The sequence below is a fragment of the Pogona vitticeps genome, chromosome 1 (assembly GCF_051106095.1).
Source record: "Pogona vitticeps strain Pit_001003342236 chromosome 1, PviZW2.1, whole genome shotgun sequence".
In the NCBI taxonomy this organism is placed as follows: Eukaryota; Metazoa; Chordata; class Lepidosauria; order Squamata; family Agamidae; genus Pogona; species Pogona vitticeps.
In genome coordinates, this window is record NC_135783.1 from 88,549,510 (window position 1) to 88,567,368 (window position 17,859).

General features: G+C 40.3%; 1 protein-coding gene across 1 annotated transcript in view; it reads right to left on the bottom strand.

Moving 5' to 3' along the window:
- The window catches only part of CLVS2 (clavesin 2), a 66,387-nt gene that overhangs the window by 13,968 nt on the left and 34,560 nt on the right, over window positions 1-17,859 (bottom strand). Inside the window, exons 3-4 of the mRNA XM_020794105.3 lie at window positions 4,716-4,826; window positions 1,578-1,798 (exon numbers count right to left, since the gene is read on the bottom strand). Of these exons, the coding sequence (XP_020649764.2) occupies window positions 1,578-1,798; window positions 4,716-4,826 (332 nt within the window). The remainder of the gene's footprint in view (window positions 1-1,577; window positions 1,799-4,715; window positions 4,827-17,859) is intronic.

Here is a 17,859-nt window from a genome sequence, read left to right on the forward strand (position 1 = left end):
CCAGACACAAGCTGCTGGCAATGGAATATGGCCAATATACCATCTTTTTGATAGTGTTTTGACTCTGGTGCCACATGCTCCCTAGCTGACCTATTTTAATTTCTCAAAAGTGCTAACTTGCACCCCCTGAACATGTTCTCCAAAGCCATGGAGAAAGATAGTTCCAGCCAAGACATTCATCAGCTTTTGGAGTTTAACTGGATGACGGCTAAGGAACCACAAAAAGCTGAGATCACTTAAAATATGAAACAAGTCATTTCAAGGTCTCCACTGGATTGTAATTCAGAACTTCACAATGGTGATAACAAAAGCAGGATAAGGCAAATGGGTCACAAGATGTGGTCTGGAAAAATCGATTGAAATGCTATTCGGTGCTAGTAGGATCCTCTGAACCAGTCTCAGACTAAACTGAATGGCAAAATGATTTCCAATGATATTAAGGAACTGCAATCCCAGGTTGGACCCGGAGCAAAGCTCAAGTAAACAAACAAACAAAAAGTTTGGGGAAATTAGTTTTTGAGACTAGCAGCCAGAATCTCTCAGCCAACGTGCCCTGAACAGAGCACACTTTCAAAGCTAATGTTGCAAAAATATGGTTAAGTTTGTTTATGCTTTTCCCTTACTAATTCAGAAAGAAATTTCAACCATTGCGGAGCCATGTGGTTATTCCTATTATAAAGATATATATTGAAAAGCAATTTTACATTTGAAATGCAGAATTGGGTAGGTTTGGAACTCAACACAGAAATATCGCCCTGTCCAGCAAAAATGCTTAACCTGCTTATCTCACTTCTAAATTTATAGAGATGAGCACTCTGTAATCTTCCTCATTCGGATGACAATACATCAAGTGTCAAAGTCTGGCAAACTGGGAAAGCAATCAGGGCTTGCTCGTATCTACCTGTTTCAATCAATCCAGTGTATCTTGTGTTTCTAGTGCATTGTCAAAAAGGGGGAATGCACTTGTGTTCTTCATGAAAACATGAATAACAGCATGGGTTCTTCTCATAGGAAACCCTGCAGAACAGAGGTTGGAGTGCCACAGAAAGCGGGAGGGGGAGTGATAGAAGAAGAAGGCCCTGTAGCAGGCACCCAGGGACTGCATGGGGAAGGAGGAAACTGCCTCCTCTGAGATCTGTTGACAGGCTTTTTCCATTCACACAAAGACCCAACAAGATCTTGGTATGGATATCCCAGATCTCAATCTAAGCCTCTAACCACCAGCAATGTTGACAAGTCTTTAGGTCCAAGTTTGAATATTTGGTATCAAGTCCGAAGTCATAAGCATCAAGTCTGAGTCCCTATTAAAAATAAGCTTTTTTTCTCTCAGAAAAAAAATGAGGTGGGTGGGTTCTGTGTTGTGAGTCAAGTCTGAGTCTTTGGGGGGAGGGGGGGAACCCTGAACTGAGTCTGAGTTGAGTCACTAGTACAACTTAAGTCTGACTTGATAGTGAGTTCTGCGACTAGAGTCCCCATTCCTGCTAACCACTATACTACACTGGTCTAAACCTCAGCAACAGGCATGCTGTCTGGAAGAGAGTCTCAGGTTTCTCCTTCAAAAGGCCTAACTAACTTACCTCTTCATGGATTTGGGAGACAGATCCTTCTCAACGTCTTTTGCAGAAGTGTTGTAGGAGTCCACACTGTATTCACTGTCATCATCATACTCATGATCTAGCAGTGTTCTTGCCCACGTACCCATATCATAAGGTGGTAGCATTCCTCCAAATTCAGAAGGCAGAATCTCAGGATGGATCAACTGGTGCAGGCTGTTGAGGTTATTTCCATGAAGAAATATCTGTTTTTTAAAAAAAGATGGATCAAGAAGTATATTTAATTTGGAAACCCAGTTAGATGACGAATAGACACATTATCATCATCCATGACATAAAAGATTCTCCACATGTAACAAATATTCTAGCAACTCAGTTGCTTTTAACTTGCACAGCATCATTTTTAAGGCAGTATGTAAGAAGAAAAACAAAGTCCAAAATCCTCTTGCTTAACTATGCAAATAGGGTAACTTTTCGAGGCAAATTGCTCCAATGTAATGTGTGTATTATAAGTTGCATGCTGAGTCCCACAACTCAGACAGTGCTATAATTATTTCTTAGCTGAAGGTCGTTTTAGGTCAAAAGTTAGACCGTGTTATAGTGACACAACTATACAAGATTTGGGCCAAAGTGTAATTTGTGGACCTTTCCCTGCAAATCCTCTCTCGTGACTGATGATGGAGATTCTCAGGCAAGACATGGAATGTGGGGGTGCAGATGGAAATTGCAATGTAGGGGATATTCACTTAGGCAGATACAGTGTGTGCAAGTAGGATGCTGCAAAGAGACGTCCATGCAGAAATGATACAACCTATGGGATAAAAGTTTAAGATCCACAGAGTTTTGCAGTACAACTCCTCCCAGAATACATACAGCTTTGTCCTGAAAGCTGGAAAGGGAATGTAAATATATCCAACAAGGTAGCACTTTCAGCATGTGCCCTTAATTCAAGAAGAATGAGCCATGATAGTTTCATAAGCATCTTGAAGTCTAAAAAAGATCTTCCAGACTAAAAGAGTTAAATTAAAAAAATGATGCATATGACTGAAAGACACTGCATTTTAATTTTATTCTTTAAGATGGAGAGAGGGAGGGGCAGAATAAAACAAACACACACTGGAGAATGCAGCATCTTTGTTTTTCAGAAAAGAAAAGAAAAACCACTTTATCCCAGCAGGATCTCTTTGAAATATGCTGTTAAGTGGGTGCTATGTTATGTGTCATGGAAATTATATGTTCTTCCTTCATCAAATTCCAGTCCTTATGACTATAACAGTGCCTGATAATTCCCCCACTTCTCACCATTTGCTTCTACAAGCTGTCAGTGGCTATGATCTAGTGTGCCTTTTCAAGTATCCTCGAGGGCTTCACCATCTACAGTGGAACTTGCTTTTATTTCCTTCCCGACATACCAAACCCACTTATCTCTCTGCTTCAAGCGGCTTTTGAAACTGTCCTGTATTTTAAGTACAGCTTACAAATAGGATGCTTGGGGCTGTTCTTGTAAAGGAGGCAGAGAAAAGTGTGTGCGTGTGTGTGCGTGTGTGCGCGCGCGTGTGCACGCACTTGTGCACATGCATGTATGTGTGGGGTGTCTGTCTGTCTGCTTGTTTGTCCACTGGAATGCTTTCCCACATTTTGATCAGCTTCAGTTCCACAGATTCTGCCACACTAGTTTGATGAGAGTGCAATGAACACGGGAAACACAAGTTAGCAATTGGCACAATAGAATTCAACCACATTTCTCTGCTGAAACAATGGATAAGATTTCTTGTTACATCTCCATTATAGACTGCCAGGAAAAAATCAGCAGTTGGATTGTGGACTGCTGTGAAGTCAGGAGGAACCAGTCATTCTCTGGCAATTTCCGCTTACCTGTCCTGGTGTGGCCTAAAGGTTGATCACCATTTGATGACATTTTGAAGTAGGAATTGGTACAAAATACAAATGTTGAACCATGAATGGGTTGCTAGAAGCACATCCAAAAGTGCTGAGGAGCCTGACGCCGAGGGAGGCCCGGAAGGAAAAGACACGAAATCGGGCCTTCTCGGCGGTGGCTCCTCGCCTCTGGAACAACCTCCCTCCGGAGATTTGTGCGGCCCCTACACTGGGTACCTTTAAAAGCCAATTAAAAACATGGATGTATATTATTCAGGCCTTTCCTCCTGTCAACACTTGATTTTTCTTTTATTCTTTCTTTCTTTATTACTTTATTTTTGTATTGTAATTTGTTATTGGATGTCTTATGTAATATTCTTGTGTTATTTTATTGTTTTTATGTTATATTGGAAGCTGCCTAGAGTGGTCGTAAAGACCAGATGGGCGGGATACAAATCAAAAAAATAAATTAAATAAATAAATAAAAAACTTTGCTACTAATATTGGCTATATATAACCTTATTATGTGATTTAATTCAAGAAACAGGTTAACAGCCAGCCAGTAAGATACCCAAGAGCTCATGTCTTCTACTTTCATTCTGACTGACCTACTTTCATATTTAAACTAGGTTCAGAGCATTTTTTTAAAAGCACTGCAAAGCTTTGAATACTAGAAACAGTTTCTGCTGATGAAGGAACAGCGGCTGACGGTCAGTTTTGTTTACCCACCATTATATTGTTATTGGGATTCTAAAACCTGTTTCCTTTAAAACTAACACATTTATTTTTGAGTGAATTTTTGTGGGTTATAATTACCTCTTCAGGACTGTAATCCACAAAAGTTCATACTGTTGTAAGTCTGAACGCCACCACAGCCTAAGCATCCCCCCACTATTTTATGATACATATTGAAGCAGGCTAACACAGCTAACTCTGAAAATTACTATCACTGTTTATTTGTTGCATAAAATTCATTCACATGTGTTATTCAGTTTTGAAAAAATTCTATTTAAGTGGGTATCATATACTCATACTATTTTGCAAAGCACCCTCCAAATCTTGGAAATCATGATTCACCACATTAAAATATTAGAAGATGTCCTTAAATACTTTATCATACATGATAAAGCAAATATATAGTATAAATATGTGTTTCATACAGAAATTCGTGTTAACACATTGGAAATATATATATTTCTTATTTTATTTCTTATTTTCCAAAGAAATCAGTTCACCCCAAATAATATATTTGTAAACCCATGAAAATAAAGTAGAGAGAAATACCCTTTTTCTTGTCTTCTCCTTTAAAAAGGGCCGTATGACAGTATAAAGGGCATGGATGTACCACGGCTGATTGACAAAATGAATGCCTCCAAAGCGAGCTGGAAAACTGTCCTAGGAGAGAACATCAAAACGAAAACACAGTTAATATGGATTGATTTAATTCATTACATTTCTAAATTGTTGTTCTTTCCAAGGCACTTGGGACAATGTGTACAAAACCTTGGATGGCAGGTTTCCTGAAGAGTTTGGAAGCAACTATTCACAAATAATAGTTTACATGTGATTAATTTATTCTTGGTTATGTTACGATTTTACTACAAGGAAGGAAAGATAACTTTACCCTTTTTGCAGTACTGTGGCAACTATTCCTGTTATTTCTACATTTATCCATTTATTTGTTGCATTTGCAGGCCACCTTTCCCCCAGTAAGGGGACCAAGGTGGCTCACAATGCTAAAACAAATTACACTAAAAGCATAATAAACTACAAGTTTGAAAAAGAATTAAAAATAGAATAATTAAAAACAATTAATTCATTATGCAATGATAATTAAAAAACATTTTAAAACACGCAGAAAAATAAAAAGCCAGCATCCAGTAACATCCAGTAATATAACCCATGTTGCTGTTAAAAGTTTCAAGTTACAAGTAACCTCTCTGCTTTGTTATGTTCTGTACCATCAGCCAGTGATTTGTAGCATTCTGATTTTTAAACAACAAAACAGGGAACTATTTTAGTTACTTTCGATAAAAAATAATTTAGAGGTTTAGACCTATTACCAAACTGGTAATTAACACTGGAAATTGAAACAAATACATATCACAATGACAAACTACTGTTTTATTTCCAAACTTTGGTTTTGTGCCAAATAAATAAATAAATAAATAAATAAATAAATAAATAAATAAATAAATAAATAAATAAATAAATAAATAAATAAATTCATTTATTCATTTATTCATTTATTCATTTATTCATTTATTACATTTATAGCCCGCCATCTAGTCATATAGACTACTCTGGGCAGGTGACAACATATCTTGTAACAATTTACAGTTTACATGCATAGCTAAGAAAGAATTTCAGTGCCAGGCCTCCCTCCCTGAGCCTGATAGTGAGATCACACTGAAACATTCTGTGTGAGAGTAACACTTGCCAAAATCCCCTTGCTAAAATGCAGATATTTGTAATTTTAGACTTCAGAGGGAAAACTCGCTCTCACACATATGCATGTACATACACACAAACTCACACCTTCAAAAATAATGTCTAAACAATGGAATACCAGTCTTCCATTCCAGGATGCTCATATCCAAGACCCTCAATTTCTGGGCAGCAGCCATGTCTTAAGAATCTAATAAAATTAGAATTTTTGTCCACAGTATAAAGTCTTGGATAAACTTCACAAAATAGTTCCCTTTTCTAGAGATGGGATGAAGACTTTTGTTGGTTTTTGGTTGGACTACAACTAACAGAACACACAGCTAGGGACAGTACTGGCTGGGCTAATCTGTGAGCTGTAGTATATTGTAAAAAAAAAAAAATCCCTTTCCCTATGTTTGCCATCTTTCATATAACCAAATTCATGAACACATCATGAATGCATATGTTGTCTTTATATGCATTGGCTTTAAACATCTTGGGAATTTTTGTGGGAGGGTAGAGCCAATAAATGTTTTCATACATTAACAAAGTAATCTGCTCCATCCCACAGTCTACTGGGTATACATTTGCTTCTTCTGTTTTAGATTATGAAAGCAGAGAATGCCTGTTAATATTCCCAATGCATTCTAGAACTGAAATTTCATTCTGCATTTTTAGAAATAACTGTAGAATATTTATGAGTTCTGTCTAACCTGCATATGCTTTCTAAATTAGCTCTCAACGTTTCTCCATAGGTAGCCATTAATGAAACATGAAAGAATGGAAAATGCAATTGTACAAGTCAATTTTGTAAGCAATAATTGCCTCTATTGTACTACTGGGCAGTTTACAGCATGTGGGAGGTCTAATGATTCTGTTAGATCCCTGAAATGTCACCTTTCATGTAATATGCAAGTTTCAAGCCCTCACAGTTTACAAATAAAATACATTTTGAAATGGCTAGAATGGAGGGGACACCCCAACCAGAAATTTTGGGATGATTTCCTCTTTTGATCCATGAATTGCCCCTAACTCTGTAAGTACAGTGCCTATAATAACCCCTGCTGCAACCTTTTTTTCCTAATTTTCTATAGCATTTAGGCTAAACACAACATATTGTATTAACATGTTCTTTTTTTTTCATACAAAAACCCAAGGAACAATTATTAGCACTTGGGGTTTCTTTAAAAAAATAATGTTTCCACTCAGGATGATGTGGTTCTGTTTTGTATGCCTTTTTTGGTTGTTGTTTTTCCTAATACCACAGGAAAATCAAATATGTTCATGATGACAGGTCTTCCATAGTGGGTATGGTGAAAGGCAAATGGAACCTTCAGAAACTATCACCTCAGAGTAGTCCAGGCATCCAAAAACAGAGGGTCTCAATGCAGCTAGTTTTTCCTTTCCTTGGCTTTTTTTCATCAGTACTTCAGGGAGGGGCCTTAGCTTTGACACTGAAGTATAGAATATGACACACACACACACCAGGCTAGAGATTTCTCACCTACATTATAAAATAAAGGTATAAGCCTATGTAGACTGATCTGAAAGTAAGAATCATCTATCACAGAGGGATACCTACTGTGCTGCAGTGGATAGAATGATGAATTGAGATCCTGGAGATTAGAATTCAAATCCCCACATTGCCGTGGAATGTCACTGGGGGTTCGGAACTGGTAAAACCACTCCTTAAATATCTTTCTTACCTTGAAAGCCCTATTAGGTCACTATAAGTCAGTTCCAATGTAAAGACACATAACCTCACAGGGGGAATTAAGTCAGGTTTGGCTGTTGAAAACACATCTCTTTTGAGAAGCTTTCAAGGTCAGCCTCTTTTGAAGTCATTTGCCCCTGTCTGGTCATTCAGATTCTCAATACCACTTCAATGTTGGCTTATTCTGTTGTATTTGGCTGTTTTTATTTTTGTTCAATTGAGTCTTTTTGATGTTTTAATACATATACTGCCCAGAATAGTGCTGTGTCCTAATGGGGCAGTATATACATAAATGACAGAAATAAATTTAGTAAATAAACAAACTTCTGATTAAACATGCATCATTGGGTATTTATGATGTATGTTTACTCAGGAGTTAAAAAACTGATCCATTTGAAATATGTTGCTGAAGAACTTTATGGATATCTGGACTGCCAGAAAAATGAACAAGTGGGTCCTAGATCAAATCAGGTCTCTACTACCTCTGGAGGTAAAAATGATGAAACAAGGCATTGGGCATATCATAAAAAGGCAAGTTTCTCTCGGGAAAAAAAATTATATAAGGAGAAGTTGAAGGTAGCGGGTAAAGAAGACAAAACATGAGATGGATTGACTATATAAAGGAAACCACAGCCTTGAGTTTACAAGAGCTAAGCTGGACTGTTGTGGAGAGATTGCACATCCATAGCATTGTCATAAGTTGGAGGGGAGGTAACCTGATGGCGTCGTCGTTTAGTCGTTTAGTCGTGTCTGACTCCTCATGACCCCATGGACCAGAGCACGCCAGGCCCTCCTATCCTCCACCGCCTCCCGGAGTTGTGTCAAACTCATGTTGGTTGCTTGGCAGACACTGTCCAGCCATCTCATCCTCGGTCGTCCCCTTCTCCTCTTGCCTTCACACTTCCCCAACATCAGGGTCTTTTCCAGGGAGTCTTTTCTTCTCATTAGATGGCCAAAATACTGGAGCCTCAGCTTCAGGATCTGTCCTTCCAGTGAGCACTCAGGGTTGATTTCCTTTAGAATTGATAGGTTTGTTCTCCTTGCAGTCCAGGAGATTCTCAAGAGTCTCCTCCAGCACCACAATTCAAAGGCATCAATTCTTCGGCGGTCTGCTTTCTTTATGGTCCAGCTCTCACTTCCATACATCACGACAGGAAAAACCACAGCTTTGACTATTCGGACTTTTGTTGGCAAGGTGATGTCTCTGCTTTTTAAGATGCTGTCAAGATTTGTCATCGCTTTCCTCCCAAGAAGCAGGCGTCTTTTAATTTCATGGCTGCTGTCTCCATCTGCAGTGATCATGGAGCCCAGGAAAATAAAATCTGTCACTGCCTCCATATCTTCCCCTTCTATTTCCCAGGAGGTGATGGGACCAGTGGCCATGATCTTAGTTTTTTTGATGTTGAGTTTCAGACCGTTTTTTTGCACTCTCCTCTTTCATCCTCATTACAAGGTTCTTTAATTCCTCCTCACTTTCTGCCATCAGAGTGGTGTCATCTGCATATCAGAGGTTGTTGATATTTCTTCCGGCAATCTTAATTCCGGCTTGGGATTCCTCCAGTCCAGCCTTCCGCATGATGTATTCTGCATATAGGTTGAATAAGCTGGGGGACAATATACAGCCTTGTCGTACTCCTTTCCCAATTTTGAACCAATCAGTTGTTCCATATCCAGTTCTAACTGTTGCTTCCTGTCCCACATATAGGTTTCTCAGTAGATAGATAAGGTGGTCAGGCACTCCCATTTCTTTAAGAACTTTCCATAGTTTGTTGTGGTCCACACAGTCAAAGGCTTTTGCATAGTCAATGAAGCAGAAGTAGATACTTTTCTGGAATTCTCTGGCTTTCTCCATAATCCAGTGCAAGTTAACAATTTGGTCTCGAGTGCCTCTGCCTCTTCGGAATCCAGCTTGTACTTCTGGGAGTTCTCAGTCCATATACTGCTGAAGCCTACCTTGGAGGATTTTGAGCATAACCTTGCTAGCGTGTGAAATGAGTGCAATTGTGCAGTAGTTAGAGCATTCTTTGGCACTGCCTTTCTTTGGGATTGGGATGTAGACTGATCTTTTCCAATCCTCTGGCCACTGTTGGATTTTCCAAACTTGCTGACATATTGAATGTAGCACCTTAACAGCATCATCTTTCAAGATTTTAAATAGTTCAACTGGAATGCCATCACCTCCACTGGCCTTGTTGTTAGCCAGGCTTTCTAAGGCCCACTTGACTTCACTCTCCAGGATGTCTGGCTCAAGGTCAGCAACTACATTGTCTGGGTTGTCCGGGATATCCACATCTTTCTGATATAATTCCTCTGCGTATTCTTGCCACCTCTTCTTGATGTCTTCTGCTTCTGATAGGTCCCTCCCATTTTTGTCCTTTATCATGTCCATCTTTGCGCGAAATGTTCCTCTAATATCTCCAATTTTCCTGAACAGATCTCTGGTTTTTCCCTTTTCTGTTATTTTCCTCTATTTCTTTGCATTGTTCATTTAAGAAGGCCCTCTTGTCTCTCCTTGCTATTCTTTGGAAGTCTGCATTCAATTTTCTGTAACTTTCCCTATCTCGCTTGCATTTTGCTTCCCTTCTCCTCTCTGCTATTTCTAAGGCCTCGTTAGACAGCCATTTTGCTTTCTTGCATTTCCTTTTCTTTGGGATGGTTTTTGTTGCTGCCTCCTGGACAATGTTATGAGCCTCTATCCAAAGTTCTTCAGGCACTCTGTCCACCAAATCTAGTTCCTTCAATCTGTTCTTTACTCATAGGGGATTTGGTTTAGATTATACCTGAGTGGCCCAGTGGTTTTTCCGACTCTCTTCAGTCTAAGCTTGAATTTTGCTATGAGAAGCTGATGATCAGAGCCGCAGTCAGCTCCAAGTCTTGTTTTTGCTGACTGTATAGAGCTTCTCCATATTTGGCTGCAGAGAATATAATCAATCTGATTTCGATATTGCCCATCTGGTGATTTCCATGTATAGAGTCGCCTCTTGTGTTGTTGGAAAAGAGTGTTTGTGATGACCAGCTTATTCTCTTGACAAAACTCTATTAGCCTTTGTCCTGCTTCGTTCTGAACTCCAAGGTCAAACTTCCCTATTGTTCCTTTTATCTCTTGGCTCCCTACTTTAGCATTCCAGTCCCCTAGAATGAGAATCCCCTGGACTGCAAAGAGAACAAACCTATCAATTCTAAAGGAAATCAACCCTGAGTGCTCACTGGAAGGACAGATCCTGAAGCTGAGGCTCCAGTACTTTGGCCATCTCATGAGAAGAAAAGAGTCCTTGGAAAAAACCTTGATATTAGGAAGGTGTGATGGCAAGAGGAGAAGGGGACGACCGAGGATGAGATGGCTGGACAGTGTCTGCGAAGCAACCAACATGAACCTGACACAACTCCGGGAGGCAGTAGAAGACAGGAGGGCCTGGCGTGCTCTGGTCCATGGGGTCACGAAGAGTCGGACACGACTAAACGACTAAACACACACACAGAATGAGAAGAACATCTTTCTTTGGTGTCAGTTCTAGAAGGTGTTGTAAATCTTCATAAAACTGTTCAATTTCAGTCTCCTCAGCAATGGAGGTTGGTGCATAAACTTGGATTATGGTGATGTTGAAAGGTCTGCCTTGGATTCGTATTGACATCATTCTATCATTTTGAGATTGTATCCCATTACAGCTTTTCCCACTCTTTTGTTGACTTTGAGGGCCACTCCATTCCTTCTACGGGATTCTTGCCCACAATAGTAGATATGATAATCATCTGAGCTGAATTCGCCCATTCCTGTCCATTTTAGTTCACTGATGCCCAGGATGTCGATGTTTATTCTTGCCATCTCCTGTTTGACCACCTCCAGCTTCCCAAGGTTCATAGATCTTACATTCCAGGTTCCTATGCAGTATTTTTCTTTGCAGCATTGGATTTTCCTTTCACTTCCAGGCGCGTCCACAGCTGAGCGTCCTTTCGGCTTTGGCCCAACCACTTCATTAGCTCTGGAGCTACTTGTACTTGTCCTCCGCTCTTCCTCAGTAGCATGTTGGATGCCTTCCGACCTGAGGGTCCCACCTTCCAACGTCATATCTTTTAGCCTTTTATTTCTGATCATGGGGCATTCTTGGCAAAGATACTGGAGTGGCATTGCCAGTTCCTACTCCTGGTGGATTGTGTTTATTCGGAACTCTCCACTATGTCCTGTCCGTCTTGGGTGTCCCTGCACGGCATAGCCCATAGCTTTTCTGAGTTACTCAAGCCCCTTCACCACGACTAGGCAGCAATCCATGAAGGGGAAGCAATCCATGAAGGGGATGGCACATAACAACAAATATGCATAGGGCTGAGTGGGAATTGTATATGATCCATCAGTTGAAATCTGCAATAGCCATCTACGTGTGACTTGTGTCTATTATGTACAACTACCATATGCACATGAGCCTTAACAATGAACCAATGTAGCCCACCACATTCAACATGTGTATAATTGTGCATCATGGGCCTTCAATAATATTTATAGTGCCATTTGCAATTTAATTGTAGATCATATGTTCCATACTTCTATTGCTATTTTGGGCCCAACCTTAACTAGGAATAGCTAGGATGAGTCTACCATTTACTTAATCAATGTACATATAGAGGTGCTTCACAAGACGATGTTACTTCGTTCCATGAAAATCGCTGTCTTGCAAAAACATTGTCGTGCGAAATGCGGTTCCCCATTAGAATGCACTGAAATCTATTTAATGCATTCCAATGGGGAAATAGTAATTTTGCAAAAATCATCCACAGAAAACATCATCTTGCAAAACCCCCCACTGAAATGCATTGAAATCTATTTAATGCATTCCAATGGGGAAAAATCATCGTCTTGTGAAAATCGTCCATAGGAAACCATCGTCTTGCGAAGCGCAAGAGCGATCACAAAAACTAATCGTCTTGTGGATTAATCATCCCATGGGGCAATCGTCTTGTGAGGCACCACTGTATTTGTAGGCATGTTCTGATGGCCATCTGAGCTCCATTGAGCTTGCCTTGGACGCTTCCTTTGATATACACAGGGCTATACATCCCAGTCCAGAGCCACCAGTTAACATGCATCTAAATTTTAATGAGTGTTTTCCCTCCCATAAAAATCAAGTTGCTACTCCCAGATTCTTTTCTGATGCTTTTACAATTCTTGGGGCATCTGCAATTTTAACTGTTTTCATTCACTACTTTTGCTGGGTGTTGTGCTGCAATACTGCTCTTCTTTTATGAAACTGTGAGCCACCTGGGATTGTCACAGGTAGCAGAAACAGGATGTAGAATGTTTTAAAATAAATAGCATTCCTCAGAGCTGGATCAGGGCCCAGGTGTAAAACAAAGGCAGAAGAATGACAACAAAGTGCTCCTTAAAGAGAACCGCTAGCACACACATTCCTTTTAAGTGCATTATCAGCAGCCTTAGAAGAGCCCACTTCAATCCCAGAAAGAAAATTGCCATCTTTTCACTGCACAGCCAAGAGCTGTCCTTTGAGAAAACAGGCATTTTCTCACCAGCTGCAGGCAGCCTCCATCAGCACTCTGTACCACGAGGAGAAACACAATCAAAACCACTCTTCCTTGATGCAAAATCATGCCGATTTGCCATTGATGGAGCAGGCAGGTGCTGAGACTGACTCGAGAATATGGCATCAAAAGCCATTTTTACACCTCCGTGCAGCCACACAGACTGAGGCAGCTGGCAATCAAACACATGAGTGGGTCAACAGCAGGTGTAAGGGCACGGGGTGGGGGCAGGTGGACAGCAAAGCTGCACAGAGCACAAGCCAGCCTGAAAGCTTTCAACCTGAGATGATATTGTTTGAATCTGTCTGTTTCATGAAAGAAATTTCTAAAAAAAAATTAAATGTGAGGTTTATTTTTGACTTTTAAGTCACATTAAGAGGTGAGCAAGCAGACGTGTTTTATTTTCTGTATATTATAAACCTAGTGATTTACATTTACATTTAAAGAGACAGAATAAGGACCATTTGTTTTGTACGTTTCTGCACAGAAACCACAGAATACATTTGAAGTTATAGCTCTGCATTCCATAAGTAGTAAATAATCCTATTAGGAAGTGTTTTGCTACCAAGATTACAAAGATATTGGTTTATTCCAAACTCACTTGTGCTGTCTCTTTCAAACATCCCCAAGAGAAACAATGGTAATGATCTACAGCTAATTTTCTTAAAATAATTTACCACCATACAAGTACAATTCATACATGTTCTGGGATCTGTCTGATAGTTGATCTGGGAGCAGATGTACTGTCTCATCCAGTGTAAATGCAATTGGCTAAAATCCTGTAGTATATGTCATGCTTGTGGAAGGATGATGTCGTCACCGGGAGATTTTGAGTAATTAAAAACATCCTCCTTTTGTCTTGAGACTTGTCCAGCTCACAAATAATCTGTTTCATTTTATGGCACTCCTGGGAAACTTGGGTTGGAAGGAGAAAGTCTTTAAGTATCAAAAACCTTCTGCTATTGTTATCATCACGTTCTGTCAACACCCCCTTTTGCTACACATTATGTAATACACTGATTTAATCAACTTCTGAAACAAGTTCTGCCTAGGCTTACGGCAGCCTTCCCAAATTGGTGACCTTAAGAGGTTTTGGTTACAAGTCCCACCAGTGCTGGTAATTGGCCAGGCTGACAGGGGCTGGCAGGAATGGTAGATTAGCTCACCTGGAAGATTCTTAAAGAGGCTGGCCTGTAGGGATCCAGGAGTGCTGTATTTTGGACAAGACTTACAGACAATCTTGTGGCACCTCAAAGACTAACACATTTTATTTGGTATAGGCTCATATCAGTGATACTTGCTAATCTTTAAGGGGACACAGGATTTTTTGTTGGTGCACAACAGCCTCTCAAGGAAATATTTGCTATAGTTTAATGGTTTCTCATATCAGGTAAAACTGGAACACTGACAACAGGAGCAGTATGACGCCATGCAATATTCTTAAGGTACAACCTGCAGCAACCTTACATCCTAAGAAGGTGACATCTAATTTTCACACTAGCAGGTCGCACACTGCTCATGCAGTTGCAGACAACTCCTTGATGCCTTTTAGTACCTTAAACATAACCAGTACCCTACAAACCTCAGCCAAATATTTGGAGATTGCCCTTTCTATTCTGTTCAAGAAAGAGTCTCCTAGCCCCAAGCTGGTAGATTACAGTGGTGCTTTGCTTAACTATTGCCTCATTAAACGACAAAACTCCTATACAATGACTGTTTTGTGATCGCAAAACAATGTTTTAATAGGCAAAATTCACTCCCCGACAATCAGTTCCCTGCTTCGGGAACCGATTTTTCACTAGACGATGTTTTTAAAACAGCTGATCGGCGGCTTCAAAATGGCCACCCGCTGTGTACAATGGCCGCCCCATGGAGGATCTTCGCTGGACGGTGAGTTTTCAGCCCATTGGAATGCATTGAATGGGTTTTCAATGTGTTTCAATGGGATTTTTTATTTCGCTTAATGAGGATTTCACTCTACAGCAATTTCGCTGGAACAGATTATCCTCGTTAAGCGAGGCACCACTGCACTCAGGTGTTTAGTGAAAAGGTTTTCTATTTTAGTTTGCTCCTTTTCTCCTTCTGGTAACACAGAGCTTCCTGTAATGTGTGTTCACGGCTGCCTGACTGTAGTCTGCTTAACTTCTTCTCAGTTATATATGACACAAAAATGAGGACAGCTTGGTTTAAACAAACAAATAAGGATTTTGTGGTGGTTGTGGGTTTTTCGGGCTCTTTAGCTGAGTTCTGAAGGTTGTTCTTCCTAACATTTTGCCAGTCTCTGTGGCCGGCATCTTCAGAAGACAGCACTCTGTGCTCTGGTGTAGTTTGTTTGGGAGTTGAGTATTTAAAATAAGAATTTTACTGAGGGAGCTTAGATGATTGGTATAAAGGAAACGGTAGGTTCTAAGATATGCATGATAAAGGTCAGAACAACAGTAAAATGTAATACAGTAAGACCGCATTATCTGCAGAGGATCAGTTACAATACTACTACCCCCCCACAGATGCCAAAAGCCCCACAGATAAAGTATAGTAAGCCCTATATATAGCACAGTCTTTGGTTCTCTCTAGTGGCTAGTTCTGGTAATACACCTTAGAGACACATCTTTGGGGTATTATTTAATATTTTCAGGCAGTGGATAAATGAAACCTTGGTTTATCCTGCAGATATGGTGGTCCTACTGTACTATTATTTTTGAAACTTACAAAGTCTCTAACTTTCTGAAACCCAAGATTTGGACTTCCAGAAGAGAGTTCTTCTAATAAGACTGTTCACACACAAACTCTAGCATAGAGTGCTTCTCCTGACTGATTATAAGAGCCTAGCCACAAGTTATATTTGCTCCTGGTAGAGAGGTGGTTCTAATCCATTGATTCAGGTTAGTCTAACACATGCCATTACTGGAGCCTTGAATCAATTCCTCCTATTTCCCTTTCATTTCAGGATTATTTTCCCTCATTTGTGAAATTTGCAGAGAGGGGGCAGGCTGGGTTCTTCAAAATATGTCATCCCTGCCTGTTCCTTTGTTGTCAACAAGCCAGTACTCTATGGAGATGTGTACAATTAGAACTCACCCCTCCAACATCAACTGTGATGTCAGCTGTGGGAGTCTTCTTAGCATAGGCAGCGCTGCCTCTCTAAGCAAGGGGACAGGGAGAGAGGCTTTCTCTCCACCACAGTCGGCTCTCTGCCTCTACTTCATCTGGCAGGATTAATATAACATGCTGTTTTACCAAAAAAAGATTGATTGAGTTCAGTGAAGGCCAAGGTCATTTTTTCTAGATTTGCCAGCAACCTGCGGGGGGGCATAATCTTGAAAATGCAGGGCTAAATGGGAAGTGCATGGCCAAAGTGGCTAATGTGTATTGCTAATATTATTCAAAAATACCAGGCACAGTCTATCACAATTAGAAAAACACTGACTGATATTACATAACAGATACAAGTTTTAACCAAAAACCTAAGTTTCTGTTAAATATTGGTGCAGTATGTATGCTGTTATTAATATTGCCAATTTTTTGTACTTCCAAAGGTGTTATTTCTGAAATCTGCAACTGCTTATAATACTGTGTGAAATTTCTTGATATTGTTCCCAAAGTCACAAGCAAGGTGTTTTGATTGCCAGGTCCCTGTATTTTGTTAATTTTTCCAATTCTTTATCTTCAACTTTGGCAATCATTGCAATGTCAATGATTCAGACATTTATTCATTCTATTACTACTATGTCTGGTGTGTTATGTTCATTCATAAATTCGAATTACCAGCCCTTTCTCCCTGCCTTTTTGCATTGGGAGCTCTCAAAGGGCTTGCTTTGATGTCGGGGGGGGGGGGGAGCCCTTTGAGAACTCCGAAGGTGCAGGTGCTGATTGTGGTGGCGGGGTCACCCAGGGAAGTCTCCCATGGTGGCGGGCAAGTCTTCCCCACCGCCATGATCAGCACCTTTGGAGCTCTCAAAGGGCTTCCCTCCACCGACATCAAAGCAAGCCCTTTGAGAGCTCCGAAGCATCAAAGGCAGGGAGAAAGGGAGGGAAATTCAAATTTCCAGCCCTTTCTCCCTGCCTTTTTGCATTCTGAGCTCTCAAGGGCTTGCTTTGATGTCGGTGGGGGGAAGCCCTTTGAGAACTCCAAAGCCAAAAAGGCAGGGAGAAAGGGCGGGAAATTCAAATTTCCCGCCCTTTCTCCCTGCCTTTTTGCAGGGAGCCATTTATGAACAGCTCCGTTCACAAAAAAATGGCATTGACCTGCGAACGGAGCCTTGACCTTGTTCGTAGGTCAAGCTCCGTTCGCAAGTCGATGCCAATTTTTGCCAACAGAACCATTTGTAAATTGAAAAGTTCATATCTAGGGACATTTGTAAGTCAAGGTTCGACTGTATATTTTTTGCATAATCATCATTGCACTAATTTTGCCATGCTATCGTGTCTGATTTTGTAATCTGTGCAATCTTTGGACATTCACAGATGAGGTGTGACACAATTTCATCTCTTTCTTGGCAGAGTTTACATTTGCTGTTAGCACTAATTTCTTGAATCTTAGTTTTCATCACATTAGTTTGGACTGTTTGTTCTTGTGTCAGCAAAAATCAAGCCTTTGGTTTCTTTCTTAATGGTCCCCAGTTTTAGCCATGCCCATGTTGAATTATGACCATGCTTTCCATCAATATTTCTCAGGTGTTGTCCATGCAGTGGTTTGTTTTTTCCAACTGTTTAATTTATTTTCGAAATGCTGGTTTTTCTTCTGTTGCTTTCAAAATA